The following is a 22,325-nucleotide window of genomic DNA, read 5'->3' on the forward strand; positions in this document are numbered from 1 at the left end:
AGACAGCTGCCCTAGGGAATTCCTGATTCTACCTGGATTATGTTGGAAAGGCTTCCATTAAAGAACATCCTCTGTGTTCTGTTAGACAGGTTACTCTTTATCCACAATATACATCAGACAGGACCAGCAGACAGACAGACAGGACCACAAATGGGTTGAGACAAAATTGAAACTTGCTGTCAGCTGTAGGTCATACCTGTTTGATAGAGATGTGTTTGGGGAGATATTTACTGAGACAGATAAACAGAAATATGTAAGTCATAAGACAAGGGTACACAGAGTGCTGCAATCCTGCAGATTTTCATCCTTGACACTGATTTCTACCAGTTAAACCAGGTGTGTCCACACTACAGCCCTTCAGAAGCATCAAGTACCAAGGAGAGATGAAAACCAACACAACTGTGGAACTTAAGGGCCTGTGTTGTGCACACCTGTCATAAGATAAGCTGAATAGCCCAGGGGAGCACCATCACCAGAAGAATAACTGTTATAAAGTACAACATTAAAACGGTAGATCCTTTTCAAGTGCACTTGACATCCGTTAGTCTTGAGATTTCAGTTTGAGCCCCCTCTTGGGTCCATACCAAGGCCTGTGTCTGTCTGTCTGTCTAAAAGCTTCATATTGATGCCAGTGATTATGTAATCTCTAGTTTAAGTGCTCACTGACAAGAGACTTAGTTTATGATTTAAATACAATAAGACGTCTGAAGGGGATTTGGGTTCAGCAATCTTTTAAATCACAATGAGTCCCTGTCCATTGGGAGAAGTGCTTCATCTTTATTCACTATGAAGGCTGCAATGTAGGATATTGTAGAACTGCGAGTGAATGCTGACTAGGCCATAAAATTGTGTGGTTAGGCACTCTGTTTTAGTAAATTTGCTTTACTTAGGTTTTATCCTGCGTCCGAAATGGCACCCTATTCCCAATATTGCATTACTTTTGACCAGGGCCCATAGGGCTATAAAGGGAATAGGGTGCCATTTGGGATGCAAATTTAGTCAACACGACACGATTATCATCTTTAATATGCTGTTTATGTTCTGGTTTATTCCACAGAATAATAGTCAGAACATTCAGAAGTCAACTGTGCGCAGTAGTTTTTCTTTCAAAAAGTATCAAGACGGACTCTGTGCACTGGTGCTGTAGAGACACATTAAACTTCTGTATGTGCCACAACTAAGGGGCACATCCATGTTTCTCGGAGAAAATCGATTATCTCTCAATAGAGCAAAATACAAGGAAAATGCGGTTTGGGTAGATTTCGAACAGCAACATAGATCATCACTTCTGCAAAGGGGCATAAAGGAGCAATGTGTGTGTGCTGTGCTGTGTGTTTGTCTGTCTGTCTGTCGGCCTGTGTGTGTGTGTGTGTGTGTGTGTGTGTGTGTGTGTGTGTGTGTGTGTGTGCGCATGCATCCAAGAATGAATTTGTGGCCTAAACAAGGAAAGCCATGACTAATGGTATCAAATAATCCTCCCAAACTAATGTCTTATTGAGTGACTGCCAGTGTGAGGTGGCTGGCTGAAGGGTGAGATGGAGTAAGAGAAAATCAGAAAGTCACACTCTCTCCAAGAATCCTTCACACTGTGTGCAGATCAAAAAGCTTAGCCACAGTATCAGTGACCTGGTATTCCACTATTTAACCGCTTTTCCCTCATTTGCTTTTTTTGTTTGCTTCTAAATGGATTTAGTGTGTGTGTGTGTCAATCCCAGTACATCTCCATTCCTTTCTTACCTGTCCTCTTTCTGTACATCTCTATCCCTCTCTCCCCTCTTTTCTATCTTTCCTCTCTTTCTGTACCTCTTTGCCCATGTCTCTCCCTCTCTCCATCTCTGCCTTTCCTTGTGGCTCGGGCCTTTTCCTGTGTCTCAGGTCTTTCCTTGTGGCTTAGGTCTTGCCAATGGCTCTTGACAGAGTGCCATGAAGCCTTGGCAACAGACCCTGAGGAGGAGTAGAGCATCCCTTGTTCTCTCCTCCTCCATCCTTGTTCTCTCTCCATGTCTTTTTCTTTTTCCTTTACCTTCTCCTTTTTCCTTTACCTAAAGGTGGCATGGATAATGCTGCTCTTTTTTCCTCCCTCTCTCCTCCCCTCCTTCTTTCCCTTCTCCCTCGCTCTCCACGCTCTCCCTGCACCCCTCTGTCACATGGAATGACGCTGGAGAGGTGAAGCAGGTACGGGGAGTAAAACATTTCATAAATAACGAACATGGAACGAGACAGGAACAGCGTCAGCAAACAGGTAACACAAGCAAAAGACAATTAATGCAGCAGCCGGGAACAGAGCAACGGAACTGACAAATATAGGGGAGGAAATAAACAGATGATGAGTGAGTCCAGGTGAGTCCAATATCGCTGATACACGTGACGAGGGAAGGCAGGTGTGTGTAATGGATGGAAGGAGTGCATGATGCAGGGCAGCCTGGCGCCCTCAAGCGCCAGTGGGGGGGAAGAGCGGGAGCAGACGTGACAGTATCCCCCCCCTCTTGGGGCACCACCTGGCGTCCCACCTGGGCGAACCAGCCGAGACATGGGTGCTGGGAAAGCCAGTTGGGGCGTGGAAGCCCGACGAACCGGCAGGAGTGTGGGAGCCTGGCGAGCCGGCTGAGGCATGGGAGCCTGGCGAGCCGGCTGAGGCATGGGAGCCTGACGAGCCGGCTGAGGCAAGACGCCTGTCGATCCTGCTGCAGAGAGGGAGCCCAATGATGCGGTGGAGCGTGACGTGGGATGGGAAGCCGCCGAGCCAACCGAGGCAAGGAAACCTCTCGAGCCAGCCAGGGCGTGGAAGCCCGACGGGCTGGCTTAGGCACCCCGGTTCCATCGGCGGCGGAATCCACCCCGACGTCACCAACAAAACAAAAAACAAACAAAAAAAACTCCTGGACCGGCTGGGCGAACAAGAATTGACGATCCGGCTGAGGCCGACGTGGGATGGGCGGCATCCGAGCCAACTGGGGCAAGGAAACCTCTCGAGCCAGCTAAGGCGTGGAAGCCTGACGAGCTGGATAGTCACCCCCGGTTCCATCGGTGGCACCCAGAGCCGATGCCACCATACCAACCGGAACACCAGTACTCCCCGATGCTTCGTGTGTTGGCTGCTGCATTACGTCGCATGAGTTGACGCTGGAGAGACTAAGCAGGTACGGGGAGTAAAACATTTAATAAATAACGGACATGGAACGAGACAGGAACGGGAACAGCGTCAGCAAACAGGTGACACAAACAAAAGACAATTAATGCAGCAGCCGGGAACAGAGCAAGGGAACTGACAAATATAGGGGAGGAAATAAACAGATGAGTGAGTCCAGGTGAGTCCAATATCGCTGATACGTGTGACGAGGGAAGGCAGGTGTGCGTAATGGATGGAAGGAGTGCATGATGCAGGGCAGCCTGGCGCCCTCACGCACCGGGGGGGAAGAGCGGGAGCAGATGTGACACCCTCATTCTACCACTCCCCATTCCCTCCATCCTCCTCTCTTCCCTCCATCCCTCTCCCCGGCAGTGATCTGTGCTGTGATCTCTCTCTGGTTCTCTGTGCCATTGTCTGGCTTCTGGCTGGGTCTGTGGAGAGGCCCCGCGTGGAGTAGCCCTGCGCCAGCTACAAGTGCCTCCTGATCCACCCAGCACAGCTTGGCAGAGCACAGTGTGTGTTTTGTGTGTGTGTATGTGTTTGAGTATGTGTTTGTGTGTGTGCGCGTGTATGTGTGGTTTAGTATTTGTGTGTGTGAGGGCTCCGCTCGGCCCTGGATGTCTCTGTCATACTTAGCGTCATGACCAGGGAATGGGGTTATCCAAATGCTATTTCTTCGTAGTCACTAGAGATGCTCACGAGGCAGACGTGCACATGTACGTACACACAGGCGAGGCTTGTTGTCAACGTGGCGTGGTTAGGGGTCACAGCGGCAGGCGGGTAGCTTCAGGGGGAGCGTATGACTAATTTGCTGTTTCTGAACGCTGCTTCAGGGAAACGTTTGTGCGATGTGACATTGGGGGGGATGGTGGTTGGCTGTCTGAGGGCCAGACGCAAGACGAACCCTAGCAGACAAGTGGAACATGCTCCCAGCAACATCTTCAGTCTGATCTCAGCTGTGTGTCACACTTCATCCCAGAACCAAAGGGACGCATGCATTAAGGCATGATAATTCAGCCATTTAAAACGCTGGAAGTCACGCGTGTTCATGGCGTCTCCACATTGTCTGATTAACCCACATGTAAATAAGCTTGTGAGTAGTAGTCATACCCCTTTTGGTCAAATACCCTTTTCTAAGAAATCTACTAACTTAACATATGGAATTGTTTGGATATTAATAAAATGGACCATCTAGCTATTTGATGTTGTATTTTAGGACCCCTGTACAGATTCCATACCTTAATTTGATCATTCTGTTGTTGCAGGAATTTTCCTGCATAGCAGGAAATGCAAACTTGTGTATTTGAGATTTTAAAAGGCTTCTAAAATTTGTAATTGCCACTTTAAAATTATCAGACTTGATTTGTCCTAACGAAAAATGTATTAACAAAAATGTCCATTAATTATAATCTACATAACATTTCACATTTCCTGTTGCTACAGGATTATTTTCCTGCTTTCCTCACTCAAATTAAGATACGGCATCTGTAGTTAGAAAACAATACGTACAAATTATTACTGCTACTAGTACATAAAAACACATTGAAGAACAAACAAATACATGGCAAAAAAAATAAGTATGTTTTGCAGGGTCTAAAAATGCATCTGAGAGATATAGGAAAGCCATAGAGATAGATAGAGAACTCTAGTGCCTAAAAGTCTATTTTAGCATGGGCAGCGCCATTGAAGACTTTCCCCATTTTAAACTTGGTGAAATTAGGATTATCTAATTTCATCCGGGTCATCAAGAGGGATCAGCGAATGAATTATGCTTGTGAGCAAACATTACATTACAGCAGGGGAAAGTAAATAGCCAACCTTGGCTTTATACCTGTTCGAACAACAAACTCCAGGTGGCAGTACGCACTCTTTTATTTTGTATACCAACTCATAGTAGTAGTAGAAGAAAATTGACTACTTCAAAATGGAGATGGCCCCATTGGCACCTCCCGTGCCCTCACAGAGACCATAATGGGACAGATACAAATAATTCTCTATGAGGAAAGCTCAGGAAAGCCTCAGGGACAATCTTTATGTGGAATAACCCTTATTCTTTTATGTGGAATAACCACTATTCATCTCCAGTTATTTTTACTGCATATTCATTTTGTATGGAGTTGGGACATGGGCGTCCTTCGGTTGTCAAAGAGCAAAACCGACAACAGTGCGTGTTTGTGAGCGTCTACGTTTTTCAGAATGGGGACATAATAGTTTTGTAGCTCAAACCGTTCTTTTTTTTGTGTGACAGAAACCACTCATCTCACAAAAACCACTCTACTGCAGCTCCCAGCCATCGCGCAGGCCAACGACCGCCATCGGCGGATTTAGTGGATTGAGACTCCCAAATTGAGATGCAACCAATGCAAAACGGAAACAGGCTTTTATTGATAAAAACGCGCTGGAGCAGAAATTGACTTAAACTGTAGAGGGTTATTATAACCCTGTTTTGTCTAAAGTCACTCTTGCTCCTTTCTCGTTTACTTCTCAATTATATTTTTCTGTCTCTCTGTCTCCGTAGTGGAGTGTTACTTCTGCTACTGTGTCTGTATCTCTGTATCTCTGTATCCATATCTCTCATCTTCTCTCTCTGCTCCTCTTGATGACTGAGTATTCATCCTCTGCCTCGCTCTCTCTCTCTGAGCCCCTGCCTGGTGGGAGGTAGATGATGTCTCTGCAGGTCGACTGTGATCCTCATACAAAATGATGGACCTCCACAGAAACAGAGAGCCCTCTATCCCTTCCTCTCTCCTCCTGCCTCTCTCCCCCTCTCCTCCTCAAATATCTCTTCAACAAAGACTTTGGAGGAACTGATAGCCTCTCCTCTTGTCCTCTGGTTCCCCTCCCTCCTTCTTTTCTTCCCTCCTCTCCCTCTTTGACTATCACTGCCATCTTTCCATCAAAGGGAGCAGAGGAACGGATATTCTATCCTTCTCCCTCTCTCTCAATTTTCCATCTCTCTATCTCTCCATCTTCATCTGGGTATCAACTGTCTCCCAGTCAAAGATACCGTCAGGGACAAATAACCTCCCTTCTCCTTTCCTTCCTCTCCTTTCATTCTTTCTCTCCATGTCTCTCAACCCACTCAACCATTTCTCCACTCCAATACCAATGTATATCTGGGACCATGGCCTGCAATACACCTGTCTCCTTTCCCACAAGCAAAGACCCAATTCCAAACCAATGCCTGTCTCCTCTTCATAGGCCCATTACCCTTTCCTTGCAGATAGATAGATAAGATAGATATCAGCAACATGGTCACTCATCCTCTTTGTTGACAGCCTTTCTTTCCAGTCCCTCCTTATCCAGACATGGGTTTGGAATCAGGCATAAGAGCTGCACTTTTGGGTTTATTCCTAATGCTTTAAGGACCCAATTCTGCTACTTCATCTGAGTACCTGAATAATATTTCCAACATAGTTACTCCCTCTCCAAATCCAGTAGGAGTGATCCTCTATAATACTGTACCTGAACAGGCCTGATACCATTCCTAAAACCTCCTGGGTTAAGTTTATCAGCGTCACAGCATTCTGCTATGGAAGCTCAATCTGGTAAGCAACGATTACACAAGCAATCCTACCAACTTTGTGTCTAAGACTGTTCTGATCTGCAACATCAAAAGACTGAGGGAAACTTGTAGAGGGATAAATGAATGAGAGGAGGAGAAATGTGTTGCCATTTGAACATCCTCAGAACTGTAACTTTCATGTTGTTGCTGCGCCATTTTACTCTTTGCACCTTGTTCTTTTCAATCGCCTGTAAACTGAGCTTGAAGTATGTTGTGCTCTCAGTACATGAAAGCTTAGGGAATATAGAGAAACATGGGATTTTTGGAGAAACATGGAAACAAAGATTTTTGAACATGGAAGTGGAGATTGAACATGGAAGGTACAGCAAAGGAGAGATTGGAACACGGAAGGGGAATGTTCATCTTGGCGATGTTCCATAATCCTTTAATCAGTGGCCCGCTCTTATCTCCCTGTGTGTGTCCCTAGATATTTTCTCAGGCACACACGTGTGGCATACACAGGTGGGCGTGCACCCTCACACACACACACACACTCCTCCCCCCACAGACACAATGAAACATTAACCCCAAGCCGCAGGAAGAGTTGACAGTGGGTTCAGATTGCAGTCAGACTTGTTCCCTGCAGAGAAAACTTTCACTTTGCTTTTAGGGGAAGTGTTGCAGCGCGACTGTCAACCTCCATCAGACTCACGCTTCATGTTTTCTGTGGCCTGTTTACCTATAAGGTAGAACCGCACGCAGCATCAGGGCCTAGCCTTGATGCTAATCACGCTAGGCATTGGGTTTTTGTTAGCAACATCACAGCATCTGCAGGAGGAGGTTAAAACATTCATACAAGGGGAAATAAGATGCCACCTACATGCTATTATACACATAACCATGCATAGACTCACATACACACACACGCACGTGCAAACGCATGCACACACAATCAGGTACGTGCACACACACACACACACACACACGTACACACAGGCACACACGTACACACAGGGACACACACACACACAGGTACACTGCACTGTTGGTTAAGGGCTTGTAAGTAAGCATTTCACGGTAAGGTCTACACTTGTTGTATTTGGTGCATGTGACAAATAAAGTTTGATTTGACACGCACGCACGCACACACGCACGCACGCACACTTCAATGATATGATCTGTTGGGAATGAACTCTCACTGCACTTATCTTTACTGAATATTCATGTCTATTGGATAGTTTGAACTATTGTGACTATTGCAGCTGGAAACGGCTGATTTATTTATGGAATATCGACAGAGGCCCATTATCAGCAACCATCACTCCTGTGTTCCAATGGGACGTTGTGTTAGCTAATCCAAGTTTATAATTTTAAAGGCTAATTGATCATTAGAAAACCCTTTTTCAATTATGTTAGCACAGCTGAAAACTGTTGTTCTAATAAAAGAAGCAATAAAACTGGCCTTCTTTATACTAGAGTATCTGGAGCATCAGCATTTGTGGGTTTGATTACAGGCTCAAAATGGCCAGAAACAAATAACTTTCATCTGAAACTCGTCAATCTATTCTTGTTCTGAGAAATGAAGGTGAGAAATTGCCAAGAAACTGAAGATCTCGTACAACGCTGTGTGCTACCCCCTTCACAGAACAGCGCAAACTGGCTCTAACCAGAATAGAAAGAGGAATACAATCGAGCAAGAGGACAAGTACATTAGAGTGTCTAGTTTGAGAAACAGACACCTCACAAGTCCTCAAATGGCAGCTTCATTAAATAGTACCCACAAAACAACAGTCTCAACGTCAACAGTGAAAGGCGACTCCGGGATGCTGGCCTTCTAGGCAGAGTTCCTCTGTCCAGTGTCTGTGTTCTTTTGCCCATCTTAAACTTTTCTTTTTATTGGCCAGTCTGAGATATGGCTTTTTCTTTGCAACTCTGCCTAGAAGGCCAGCATCCCAGAGTCGCCTATTTACTGTTCACATTGACACTGGCGTTTTGCTGAGACCGAGATGGCAAACGTGAATGGTAATGGCGCCGATTCCAGTCCAACTGTTACAGAGCCTCATGTGGTCACACTCCCCACGGATCTTCAGAACCTCCGTATAGTTCTGGTCTCAGAAATTACAGCTACTATTGCCACTCAGCTCAAAACTGCCATCGATGCTGCTCTGACCCACTTCTCCACCGTCTTGGATGATGTCCGAGCTTCTGCAGATGAACAAGGCCGCCAAATTGACGGCTTTGAACATGACCTGTGTGACTACAGTGACCGCATAGTAGCACTTGAGAAAACTGTCGCCCGTCTGAGCTCCGAAAACCAAAAGCTGATTGACAAGACCGATGACCTGGAATCCCGTTCTCGCCGTTGCAATCTTCATGTTGTTGGTATACCAGAGAAACCTGAAGGAGGGCACTCAGTTAAGTTAATGTTAGAATTCTTCGTGGATCAGCTGGGTCCGGCCATCGTTCCATCACCCCCAAAGCTGGATAGAGCCCACAGCATTGGCCCTTCCCCAGCGGGTGTAGACTACAACTCCAAGCCTAGAGTGTTTATTGTCCATTTTCACTACTACCGTGGCAAGGAGCGCATCCTCCAGAGGCAGGGCAGAGACCAGCTACACTTCTGCGGATGTAAGGTGTTCATCTTTCCTGACCTCAGCACGAATGTCGCCAAGAAAAGAGCTAAATTCCTTGATGTGAAACGTAAACTTCATGAAAAGAAAGTGAAATTCTCACTCCGCTTCCCTGCTCATCTGCACATTGAACATGCCGGGGGGAAGCTACAGTTTGACTCCCACGAGGATGCCCAGCGTTGGTTCGACAGTCACTTCTGAGCTGTATCTTGGATCTATGACCTACTCTTTTGCCAGGTAGCATGCATAGCCTAGCCTCTAAGTCGAAGGTATGTTTGACTTTTACGGCAGAGCATTTTTTCCCCTGTTGCCATTCCTTTTCTACTCGGCAGAAACACTAACATTATTGAACTCTGATAAAAAATTACTAATACTGTCTTCTGTGGTTGTCATTTAGGCTACACATTTGGGAGGTCCTTTTTATTTGGCTAGATGGCTAGCGTAGTAATGCATGGCTACAATTCCAGGCTTTTGCAGAGATTTCCTTTGTTGGTTTTTTCTTTCTTTTCTTCTGGATACTTACTGAAGGACTTTTCACCACTTTATTACACCCTATTGATCATTCGTACATGTACAGACACTCAGCCCCTTTTCTTTTTTGTAACAGGGTAACATACTGTGGGAAACTTATTTGGCCATCCTTAAGACACATTTTACGTGTTGCACTGATTGAAGACTTCCTGAGTCAGGACAGTTCTGTTTCACTGTTATGGGGTGTTTGTTTCTGTTGACCTACTTTACTGTTTTGTGAATGCTTTTTCAAATTAATTTCGCTACTGGTGCTATGGAGCCTCTCTGCGTGACCTTTTTCGGTCCCATTTTTTTATTTGCTTTTTTCATCCGTTTTTTTCTGTTATCTTTGCAAATACTTGGTCTGTTTTCACACCTTTTTCATTTCAATATTTTATATGGCTAATAATAGTATTATGGGAATAGGTAGGCCTAAACCTATAAAGTTTTTATCTTGGAATACTAAGGCAATGAACAATCCTGTCAAGAGGTCTAGGGTCTTCTCTGATTTGAAAAAGCTAAAAGCAGATGTGGTATTTTTATAAGAGACCCATTTACGCATTAAAGATCACTCAAGGCTACAAAACTCCAGGTTTAGTCAGGTTTTCCATTCAGACTTTAACTCCAAAGCCAGAGGGGTTGCATTTTGGTTAGTAAAAGAATACATTTTTCTACTACTAATGTTATTTCAGACAGTAATGGAAGATATTTAACCATAACTGGCACCATTTGGCACATGCCTGTAGTATTGCTCCCAATTTTGATGATGTTGAATTTGCCAATGGGTTGCTGGGGGAAATCCCTTCTCTGAACACCCATCTTTTGATATTTGGCGGGGATCTGAATTGTGTTATTAGCCCGTTTTTAGACCGCTCCAACCCCAGAACTATGTCTCCTTCTGCTATATCAAAGTCCTTCTCAGATTTTATGGTTCAGAATGGGTGTACAGATCCCTTCAGATTTCAGAATCCCCAGGCAAGAGAGTATTCTTTCTTTTCACATGTACACCATTTTTTCTCGTTTCGACTATTTCTTTATTGATCATAAGTTACTTCCAAAATGTCACCTCTTCTGAATATTTACCCATTGTAATCTCTGACCATGTCACGGCTGTTTAAAGGATCGGACCAAGGCGCAGCGTGTTTGTAGTTCCACATCTTTATTAATCCATGAAACGTAATGCAATACACCAAATACTTGAAATATCAAAACAACAAACCGTGACGCAGAGAGAAAACACACTACTCAAAATTATAATCACCCACAAAAACAAGTGGGACAAATATCAGCTTAAATATAACCTCCAATTAGAGACAACGACAACCAGCTGCCTCTAATTGGAGAGCATACCAAACAAAACCAACATAGAAATACAAAACTAGAAACTGAACATAGAAATACAAAAACAGACACGCCCTGACCTATTCTACCTTATAGAAAATAACAACTTACCATGGTCAGGACATGACAGACCATGGACCTTTAGCCCTCTATATAGTCCTATCAGGACAAACTCGTACTCCTCTTTGTTGGAGATTTAATTCTCTTCTCCTGTCTGATGCAGACTTCTGTAACATTATCTCCACTTCTATAGATAATTTTCTTTTTTCAAATCAGACAAGCTCAACCTCTCATTCTCTCTTCTGGGAATCACTTAAGGCCTATCTTACGAGGATAAATTATTTCTTATTCTTCTCATTTAAACAAAACTCGGAAAGCTAAACTAGAAGAACTCACTAAAGCCATCCTTGACGTAGACCATCAATATGCCCTGATGCCATCTCCAGAGCTATATAAGCAACACTTGAACTTACAATATGAATTCAATCCCTTGTCCACTACAGAAGCAGAATGGTTACTATTGCATTCACGTGGTACCTACTATTAACATGGCGACAGGGCAAGTCGTCCGCACGCACACCAATTAAAACGCAGTGCAGGCTACCCGTCTGATTCCCCAAATTAAAGATTCCTCTCATAGCTTGATTTCTGACCTTACGGGGATCAATGGCACCTTCAAATCTTTCTATTCTGAATTTCCATCAGATACTGCCAATATGGCAACATTTTTGGGTGAACTGGAGACTCCCACAGTTGAGGCTGAAACTGCAGATGATCTTGATTCCCCTCTCAGCCTTGAAGAAGTTATTAAGTATATCAAGTCAATGGAGAGCAGCAAGGCTCCAGAGCCTGATGGGTTTCCAACTGAATTCTTTAAGAAATTCTAGACCAAGTTAGCCCCTTTACTTTTATCTATGTATAATGAATCACTTGAACGTGGCTCGTTGCCACCTACCCTAACATAGGCTTCAATAACGCTTCTCCTTAAGAAGGGGAAAGACCCCACTTCCTGTTCTTCATTTAGGCTCCTATGTCTCCTTAATGTGGATGTAAAGGTGCTGGTGAAGGTGATAGTGAGGCGTCTGGAAGTAGTCTTACCATGACTCATATCACAGGAACAAACCGGCTTTATATAAAAAAAATTACATTCGGACACTGTTTAACATTATTTATTCTAAACAATTCTACAACTCCCCTGAGGTGGCAATCTCCCTAGACACAGAGAAGGTATTCAACAGAATTGAGTGGGAGTACCTATTTGCTGTTCTTAAAAAATGTGGATATGGGGACAAATTTAGCTCTTGGATCCATCTCTTGTATACATTTCCCCAGGCCAGTGTCTGTAACAATGACACCCATTCTGATTATTTATCCCTGGAACGTGGGACACGCCAAGGCTGCCCACTGTCCCCTTTGATATTTGCCGTCGCCATTGGGCCCCTTTCAGAAGCTTTACAGGAATCCTTCTCTTTCCAGGGTGTAACACGGGAAGGAGTTGAACGTAGGTTATAATTATATGCAGATGATTTGTTACTCTATGTAAATAACCGTTACCTTCTATCCTTTCTATTCTGGAGAACTTTGGCTCCTTCTCCAGTGACAAGCTGAATCTCCAGAAAAGTGAGTGCTTCCCAATCAATCCTGCAGCGCTACAGCTCCAGCAGACAGATTTGCCTTTCAGCTTAGCCACTCGGGTTTCAAATACGCAAGTTGTTCATTACATGCTCTTTTTTCTGCAAACTTTGCTCCCCGTCTTGCGCAAATGAAAACTGATTTTCAGAGATGGGGTAGCTTACTATCACTTATAGGAAGGATTAAAGCTGTAAAAATGAACAGTTTACCCAAATTCCTTTATATATTTCAATCTATACCATTGTTTTTACCAAAGTGTTTTTTTTAAGTCGATCAATCAGGCTGTTACAACATTTATCTGGGGAGAAAAGGTACCCAGAGTCAGTAGCTCTTTACTTCAGAGATGCAAGTTTAGTGGAGGGCTGGCACTACCCAACTTTTTATACTATTACTGGGCAGCCAACTTTAGTTTGTGTGCGCCGCTATGTTTGTTTTTTGGAATCGACCAAAAATAATAAGAGGAGACAAGATAAGTTTGGTCTGTTTATAGTATGCATGTTGAAGGGGGTGTGTCGTCTACGATCATTCACCTCCCTTCATTTGCTTCTGGAAGTTTACCCGAAAGATGAGTGAACAATTCTACCTCATTATAACATCTTTGGTCTGACAGATGTTTAAGTGACACCCAGAATGCATTGTATAATTTGAACAAACATGGTGCCACACATACACATAGCTGGCAAATAGCTTAGCATTAGCTCATTATAATCAGTACAACCTTCAAATAAATATTTTACACACATCATAGGTGTCCATTACAATCTATGCAATAATCGGAATGCATTTTTTGTCACCAGTACTTGAAAACATGTGAATTAAACTGTAAATACATTATGCTCCATACATACATACATACATACATACATACATACATACATACATACATACATACATACATACATACATACATACATACATACATACATACATACATGCCAATGGGACCACTGTGTAGCGCACAAGCTATTCCACAACGTCAAATGAACATCTCCATTCTCCGTCAATTCCAGTAGTTTATTGCATCAGTGGAATCTGTTTTACATACATACATACATACATACATACATACATACATACATACATACATACATACATACATACATACATACATACATACATACATACATACATACATACATACATACATACATACATACAGTTGAAGTTGTAAGTTTACATACACTTAGGTTGGAGTCATTAAAACTCGTTTTTCAACCACTCCACAAATTTCTTGTTAACAAACAATAGTTTTGGCAAGTAGGTTAGGACATCTACTTTGTGCATGACACAAGTTATTTTTCCAACAATTGTTTACAGACAGATTACTTCACTTATAATTCCCTGTATCACAATTCCAGTGATTTAAGGTGACTGTGCCTTTAAACAGCTTGGAAAATTCCAGAACATGAGGTCATGGTTTTAGAAGCTTCTGATAGGCTAATGGACATCATTTGAGTCAATTGAGTCAAACTTAATGAATATTTTGAGAAATACGGATCCAAGTCATACATTTGAAAAAATATGCCTGAGTATAAAGGCATGTCAGCATGATGACCCATATCCTTTCTGGAGTTAGAAAATTCTACAAATATGTAAGTGCATCAGGTGCGTGTCTCGAACGCATCTCATCCCAGACATCTCCCTGGACTCATACGGTAGTAGGGAGATTTCTGAGGTCTGGATTGGATGCATGTAGAAACTCCCATTACGGAGAATAGCTCTGTATATGAAATTAAGTACATGTGCATCTGGAGCACGTCTACTACTCCTTACATACAGTATAAGCTCGAGGCCCTCAGGCTGAACCCATCACTAGCCGGTCTCCGCCCGGTGCCTTGAACCTTAGAGACTGTCACTAGCCGGCTAACACTTGGTACTCTACCCTGCACCTTAGAGAATGCCGCCCTATGTACATAGAGTCATTGAAAATTGGTCACTTAATGTTTACATAATGTTTATTGTTCTGAAATCTTTTCTGCAGTCAGATACAGATAAGAGTAGCATTCCTGCAATGTTGTTCTGTTGAAATATTATTTGAGCTCTGAGAAATTAAGCTAATTGATTCATCACTTTATATGTATATACTGTATTCTCGACATAGCTCATCCTATATTACTACTGCTGCACATACTGGACCTTGGTCCTACTTAAATATTGTCCATACACACCAAGTATTTATATTCAGGACTCTGACATTGCCCGTTGTGATATTGCTCGTTCTGATATTAATTCATTTCTTGTTTATTTTTTATTTTTTTGTCTACACTTTCACAGTGCGTTGTATGCAAATATCCACTCAGACACATCCAAGTGTTTACAGTCCCATGTTTCTCTCAACCAGGCCTCCAGACCCTCACACTCAGCTCTGTCTATTAACCAAGCCTCTGATGCAGCCAGCCAGGCTGCTGTTTTATTGCCCTCTGCATGGCACAGGTGGACTGTTAAGGCTCACACACACACACACACACACACACAGACGCGGGTAGGTACGCATACATGCAAGCACATACACACACATCAGACATATGAATCCTGATAAGGAGCCAGATGGGGAGGTAACTCGGCAAAAAGCAGACAACAGACAATAAAGAGACGGCAGGAGCTCGATTGTAACTGTGTGGGAGATAATGTCCTGTGTTGATTCACTGATTGTGTGTGTGCGTGGGTGAATGCATGTGTGTATGTACTGTGTGTGTATCTAAAGTAAAGAATCAACGCTGTTAGACTTACAAATAGAAAACACAAACAAAAGTCGATGACAGTGACCTTCATTTGTGTGTATTTGTGTGCGTATGTGACTGGTATCTAGAAGTGAGAACACAGATGAAGGAGAGATCTGACTCTGTCTAATGACAAAGGATTTAACACTGAACATGTCACGGTTGTTGTAAGAGATGGACCAAGGAGCAGTGTGATTGTAGTTCCACATATTTATTTAAAGTGAAACTTTAGAGATCCAAGGGCTCTCTATGGTCAGGGTGTGACAGAACAAAGCCGTTACTTTGCCCAGTGTTGATTTTGAACATTTTACCACTAAGTCTATTGTCTGTCAGACCTTTATGAAGACTTTGAAAATAATAAGATAATACAATAATGTCACAGTGGGGAGTAGCATAGAGCTAAAGTTTCAAGAGTTTGCTGAGATAGAGACTGAGAGAGAAGGAGGGAGACAGAGAGAAAAAGAGAGAAAGAGAGAGAAAGAAAGAAAGTACATGAGTGACAGCCCAGGGGTTTTCTCTAGTTCTCCACAAGTTGAAGAAAAACACAATATTCTATATTTGTTCAAGTTGCATCAGAAAAAGACAATCATCTCCACAGTCAAGAGATCAAAGTCAAATCTCCAAATGATGTCATATTAGTTTGGATCAAGTGTGAGATGTACGCTAATGTGGCAAGGCAACAGTATTTGACGAGTTGGACCTAGCCTTGGGCACAGTCAATAGGCTTCCTTTAAACCTCCAATGGCCTTCACTCTTTACGTTATGAGCACCATTTTATCAATCCAAATTAATTGAGAGCCTATGGGGCGATTGGAATTTTTGTATAATGTGTGTGTGTGTGTGTGCGTGTGCATGTAAGTACATGAGCATGTGTGTGTACATCCATAAAAGTGTGTATATCTGTGCATGCAGGTTTTTGTGAGTGCATTTGGGTGTGAGCCTGCATTTGCGTGTGAGTGTGTGTGTGTTCCTATGTCACGTCAGTGTGTGTCTCACCTGTGCCCTGGTCGGTGTGTTCCTGAGACTGGTGCTGGCTCTGGTGGACCCACTCCCCATTGCACTTGAAGAAGATCTGCAGGGCGGGGCGGGCCCGGCATTTGAGCTTGATGGGGTTGCTCTTGATGATGTAGGCATCATCGGGCTCCTGCAGGAAGTGGGGGAGGGTCCCTGATGTGCCATGCTGCAGAGCATCACTCCTGGAACCTGGAGACAAAGAACAGAACATTAAACTAGAGTAGAGCACAGTAGAATAAAGTCGAATGACTGAATGGCCAAGCTGCAGAGCATCACTCCTGGAAAGGGATCGGGACAATGTTAGAGGAGGGTAGAGTATTTAAAAGAAAAAACATTTTTAAATTTAACTAGGCAGGACAGTTAAGAACAAACCCTTATTTACAATGATGGCCTACTGGGGAATTGTGGGTTAATTGCCTTGTTCAGGGTCAGAACAACAGATTTTTACCTTGTCAGCTCGGGACTCAAACCAGAAACTTTTCGGTTACTGGCCCAATGCTCTAACCACTAGGCTACCTGCCGCCTGCCGTAGAGCAGAGTAGAGTAAGGTAAAGTTGAGTAGAGTAGGGTAAAGTAGAGTATCAGTAACATTCCACAAATATCGATAATATCCCAACATCTCAAAAGTGCACCACAGGCAACTCAATTACTTGGATAACCTAATCCGCAGACCTTAATCCACAATAAAACATCTGCAACAATGTATAAAGAATCAGGAGAGTCTGAGAGACGATGACACCCAGGCCTTCCCACATTCCCGTAGAAAACACTCCCACAATAGACGCTGCTTAACCACCTCAATATGACGACACTCTTCGCTACACTTCATTGACACTCTTTGATCTTTCAAAAGCCAAGCCCTTCACAATCCGCTCATTTCAGGGAGTGATTTGGCAACAATAATTAACTACCATATTTCTTCTGTCTGACTCACACAGTAATCAGTTGTGTGTGTGTGTGTGTGTGTGTGTGTGTGTGTGTGTGTGTGTGTGTGTGTGTCCCAGCCGGTGCTTGTTATGAAGGATGTGAAGCCTATCAGGTGTAATTACACTCAAACTAAATCCCTCAGCTTTCGTCCTGGAACCTCGCCTGTGTGTCGTCTGAGGGGGTTTAGGGAGATTTAGGGAGGTTTGTGTGCGTGTGTATGTGTGAGGGTTTTCTAAATGTGAAAACACCTGTAAGTGTGTGTGAATGTGAGTGTGTGTGAATATGTATAAATGTGTGAGTGTATGTGTGTATGTGTGTGTATGTGATCGAGAGGTTTGGAGAGCTGAACGTCCCCTGTGTGTGTGTTTTTTTTATAGGTAGCGGGGATGCATTCTCCAACTCCATCTCCAGGATTATAGCTAACCAAGTCTCTGTCCAGCATCTAATCCCTCTACCTCACTACAGAAGCTCTCCTGCAGGAGGAAGACTACCGATTGAAGGGGATAGATTAATAAATGTGTCTGCTATGTTCTGGCTGTATGTGTGTGTGTTTGAGTATGTGTGTGTGTGTGTGTGCAGGGCTCGACATTAACGCTTTTCCGGCTTGCCCGGGACAAGAAGAATATACAATGTCAGAAAATTAGGCTACTTCGATCATAATTGGATCAGTGGCCTCTGGATGCAATGCGTTTCACACGGTCCTCCCAATCTCTGCAGAGCACATCGGAGTATAATTATTGTAGGCCTGCATTGACAGACACGAGCGGTCTTTCAATCATGCAGTCGCAAGATACATTTTTGAGATTAAAGCGAGCCGCATCTGCACATTTGTTGATATTCATTGCTAGTTACTGAGATATTTGCCCAGTTATAGCTTATTTTTGGACAGCAATGAAAATCCTGGAAAAGTCTGCGTGTGCCAGTGGGCCATTGCCAGAGGAGAGAGCGAGAGAAGGCGAGAGCGAGAGAGAAACGTTTGAGCAGCAGGTAAAATAATGATGTACAACAGACTAACTAGAGAGCCAGTTCAAAACATAGTGTAGTTTTGCTGGTTATCTCGCTAGTTAACTATTTAGCTATTAGCATGTATTCATTTCCTTTCCATGTCCAATGTCCTAAAATAACTTTCCACCGGTATTTGTGTATAACCTCAATTGGCCGACAAGCAGTTGATATGGGTACACAGTGGATGAAACCAATGCTGCATACTCTGGCTAGGATTCTCCTCTATTCAATAGTTCAAAGTGAAATAAAGGTTAAAAAAATAAAAATAAAATACTGGCTATGTAAAGTAAACAAATATCATTAGAATAGCCTAATTGACAAGTAACTCCTATGCTGTCAATATCTCCACTGAACACTGGATATTTGTAATTTTTTTTGTCACAATTCATTTAAGGAAATCAGTCAATTTAAATAGATAAATTAGGCCGTAATCTATGGATTTCACATGACTGGGAATACAGACATGCATCTGTAAATCACAGATACCTTAAAAAAAATGTAAGGGCTTGGATCAGAAAATCAGTCCGTATCTGGTGTGACCCCCATTTGCCTCATGCAGCACGACACATCTCCTTTGCATAGTGTTGATCCAGCTGTTGATTGTGGCCTGTGGAATGTTGTCCCACTCCTCTTCCGTGGCTGTGTGAAGTTGCTGGATATTGGCGGGAACTGGAACACGCTGTCATACACGTCAATCCAGAGCATCCCAAACGTGCTCAATAGGTGACATGTCTGGTGAGTATGCAGGCCATGGAAGAAGTAGGACAATTTCAGCTTCCCGGATTTGTGTTCAGATTCTTGAGACATGGGGCCGTGCACTATTATGCTGAAACATGGGGTGATGGCGGCAGACGAATGGCACGACAACGTGCCTCAGGATCTCATCACAGTATCTCTGTACATTCAAATTTCCATCGATAAAACGCAATTGTGTTCGTTGTCCGTAGCTTATGCCTGCCCATACCACAACCCCACCTCCACCATGGGGCACTCTGTTCACAACGTTGACATCAGCAACCCGCTAGCCCACACGCGCCATACACATGGTCTGCGGTTTGACGCCGGTTGGACGTACTGCCAAATTCTCTAAAATTATGTTGGAGGTGGTTTATGGTAAAGAAATTAACATTCAATTCTCTGGCAACAGCTCTCGTGGACATTCCTACAGTCAGCATGCCAATTGCGCACTCCGTCAAAACTTGAGACATCTGTGACAATACTCCACATTTAAGTGCACCTGTGTAATGGTTATGCTGTTTAATCAGCTTCTTGATATGCCACACCTGTCAGGTGGATGGACTATCTTGGAAAGGTGAAATTCTCACTAATAGGGATGTAAACAAATTTGTGCACAAAATATGAGAGAAATAAGCTGTTTGTGCATATGGACAATTTCTGGGATCTTTTACTTCAGCTCAAGAAACATGGGACCAACAATTGACATGTTGCGTTTATATTTTTGTTCAGTGTAGATAAACTTAGTTAGTTATCTTGCCCACCTTAGCAATTTGATCCCTGGTTCATTGAACGAGGGAATTATTTTAAAAGACAAAAAGTATTTGGTTGTAATTGTAATGTTGCATGGTGGCCAACCATCCTCCAGGAGAGTTCAGGAGTGCAACTGGTGTGCATGCTTTTGCTCCAGCCCTGCTCGAACACACCACATTGTAAAAAAATCAGCTGCTCAACAGGGCCTTGATAAGCTGACTCTGGTGCGTTTGAGCAGGGTTGGATCAAAAGCCTGCACACCCAGTAGCTCTCCAGATGGAGGGTTGACCGACCACATGTTTTTCATGCAGTAGCCTATCAGTGCAGTATTTGACTTTGTGGAAGGGGTTATTTGCCATGCTCAAGGCCACAAAGTCAGCAGATACTGTATAATTCATGGGATCAGAGACCAGCAGCCTCCCATTATCAGTAATAACAAGGAATGTTATTTTGTGAAGTGGCTCCTTGCATCATAAAACACTTTTCTGTCACCTATTTTGGCCGATTGTGGACACACACACACACACACACACACACACACACACACACACACACACACACACACACACACACAAGCGAACTTGAACTTTCGGACAAGTAAAATATCAGTCCAACTAAAAAAGTTAATGTCAAGCGTGTGTGTATATTTGATTTTCTAACGTGTGTGTGTATGTGTGGGTGTGTTTGATATTCTGACTGTGTCTGTGTGTGCGATTTCTGTCTGTGAAAATTACAGCTCTCACTGGCAGCTACCTCTCTCCTACCCACACCACTACGCTCTCTCTCTCTGGTTCGTGGAACTGAACAAAAGAGACATCCTTTTCATTTAGAAATGACTAGAATGACTAGCCCCTGGGCTAGCTATCTCCTCTTGCCTGAAGCACTCCAACTTGTTGGTGCGTGGAGAGGTGACATGCATTAATTGTGTTTGGATAGCGACAAAACCTTACGACGCCAGCACACACCCACACACTGACAGAGAGACATACACACACGTATTGTAGGGCTGTGGCGGTCATGACATTATGTCAGCCAGTTATTGTCATGCAAAAGACTGCCGGTCTCATGGTAATTGACCATTAATAAACATAATCCCTTGTAGAATCTCTAGGCCTCCACTCATACAAGCCGCATACAAGCCGCTGATGTGCGCCTTTGGAACATCTACATTTAAAAAAGTCTAATGAATAAATGTAATATACACCATCACAATAAAACTATTATTTATTTGTACTGTATGTTAGCCTATCTGGCTATGCTCCATGCCATAGGCTCCAGGCTTGATCATTTAGCAGACAAGATATGCTTTTAAGTCCCGTGCCATTATTTGTTATATTCTTTTAATTGAACTTAGCTGAATAAATAGAAAGGATATTTTTTTCCATTCCGGAGCAAGTGCGCATATGAAGTGAGCAGGAAAGTGATCATTTGAAACAGGTCCTATATGCTTGATTTAGAGTTATTTGTCAACTTTAGTTGTGAATGACACAAACCTTAGAATGTCTTAGAAATCAAAACCTATACAGATGTAGGATTTCCATTTGATCACTCTTTTGTTGCTGAGCACTTTCCTTCATAGCAGAAAATGCAAACTTCTAGTGTATTCAAGGTTTGAAAATGCTTCTAAAGTCTAATTTATACTTAAAAACGGAAAATGTATCAACCCCTACAAAAAATGTCCATTAATTATAATCCACATAATTCACATTTCCTCTTGCTGCAGGATTATTTTCCTGCTGTAGCAACCTGGCCCAAATTAAGATCCTACATATGTATGGGCTGCATGATGCGACTAAAGGCTATTGATGATTTGAGAAAGTTGCAAAAGAAACTTGTGCTCTCTTCCTTGCCTCAGGCTGCACAAGCTGTTCTTTCAACAAGTGATCATATTTTCACCCATCAGACTATTCTCAATTTAATCTTGTCTTACTCAAATGTAAAATTAGTTTCAATTTAGAATGTCTCATTATCAAATGGGCAGGAACAGAGGCATGGGAAAAACACATATCATCCGTATGCACTGGAATAGTGAATTCCGGCAGCTTGCCGGCCAGTTCGTTTTTCAATCGTGCCAGGTAGCTCTGTAAGCCGCCCTGCACAATCAATTAACCAAAAGCATCGCCTAGGCCTATACCTTCTCTCCCAGACTCATGGATAAAAAGTTTGGAGCGTAGCATAAGGTAACCAGTCCATCCAGTATGCATAATAATACAGTCCACACTCAAAGGCGATTACTAGAATTTGTTTAATTTTGGAGTATAGGCTAGACCAATTATGTACCAAAGATATCTTTAATCAGTTTTCTTGTATGTTTTTCTGCCATGCATAATTTGCGGTAGGCTATGTATTGTATAACGGCACAATCATATTAATTACGTTTTTTTTGGGGGGGGGGGGGGGGGGCTTGGGCTCATATTGTACAT

General features: G+C 43.1%; 1 protein-coding gene across 3 annotated transcripts in view; it reads right to left on the bottom strand.

Annotated features, from left to right (window-relative positions):
• The window catches only part of LOC115203975 (netrin receptor UNC5D-like), a 327,175-nt gene that overhangs the window by 87,868 nt on the left and 216,982 nt on the right, over positions 1-22,325 (bottom strand). For all 3 annotated transcript variants that reach the window (XM_029769118.1, XM_029769119.1, XM_029769117.1), the window contains exon 2: positions 16,465-16,671. In XM_029769118.1, coding sequence (XP_029624978.1) covers positions 16,465-16,671 — 207 coding nt within the window. The remainder of the gene's footprint in view (positions 1-16,464; positions 16,672-22,325) is intronic.

Source organism: Salmo trutta, chromosome 12, assembly GCF_901001165.1.
Source record: "Salmo trutta chromosome 12, fSalTru1.1, whole genome shotgun sequence".
Classification (NCBI taxonomy): domain Eukaryota; kingdom Metazoa; phylum Chordata; class Actinopteri; order Salmoniformes; family Salmonidae; genus Salmo; species Salmo trutta.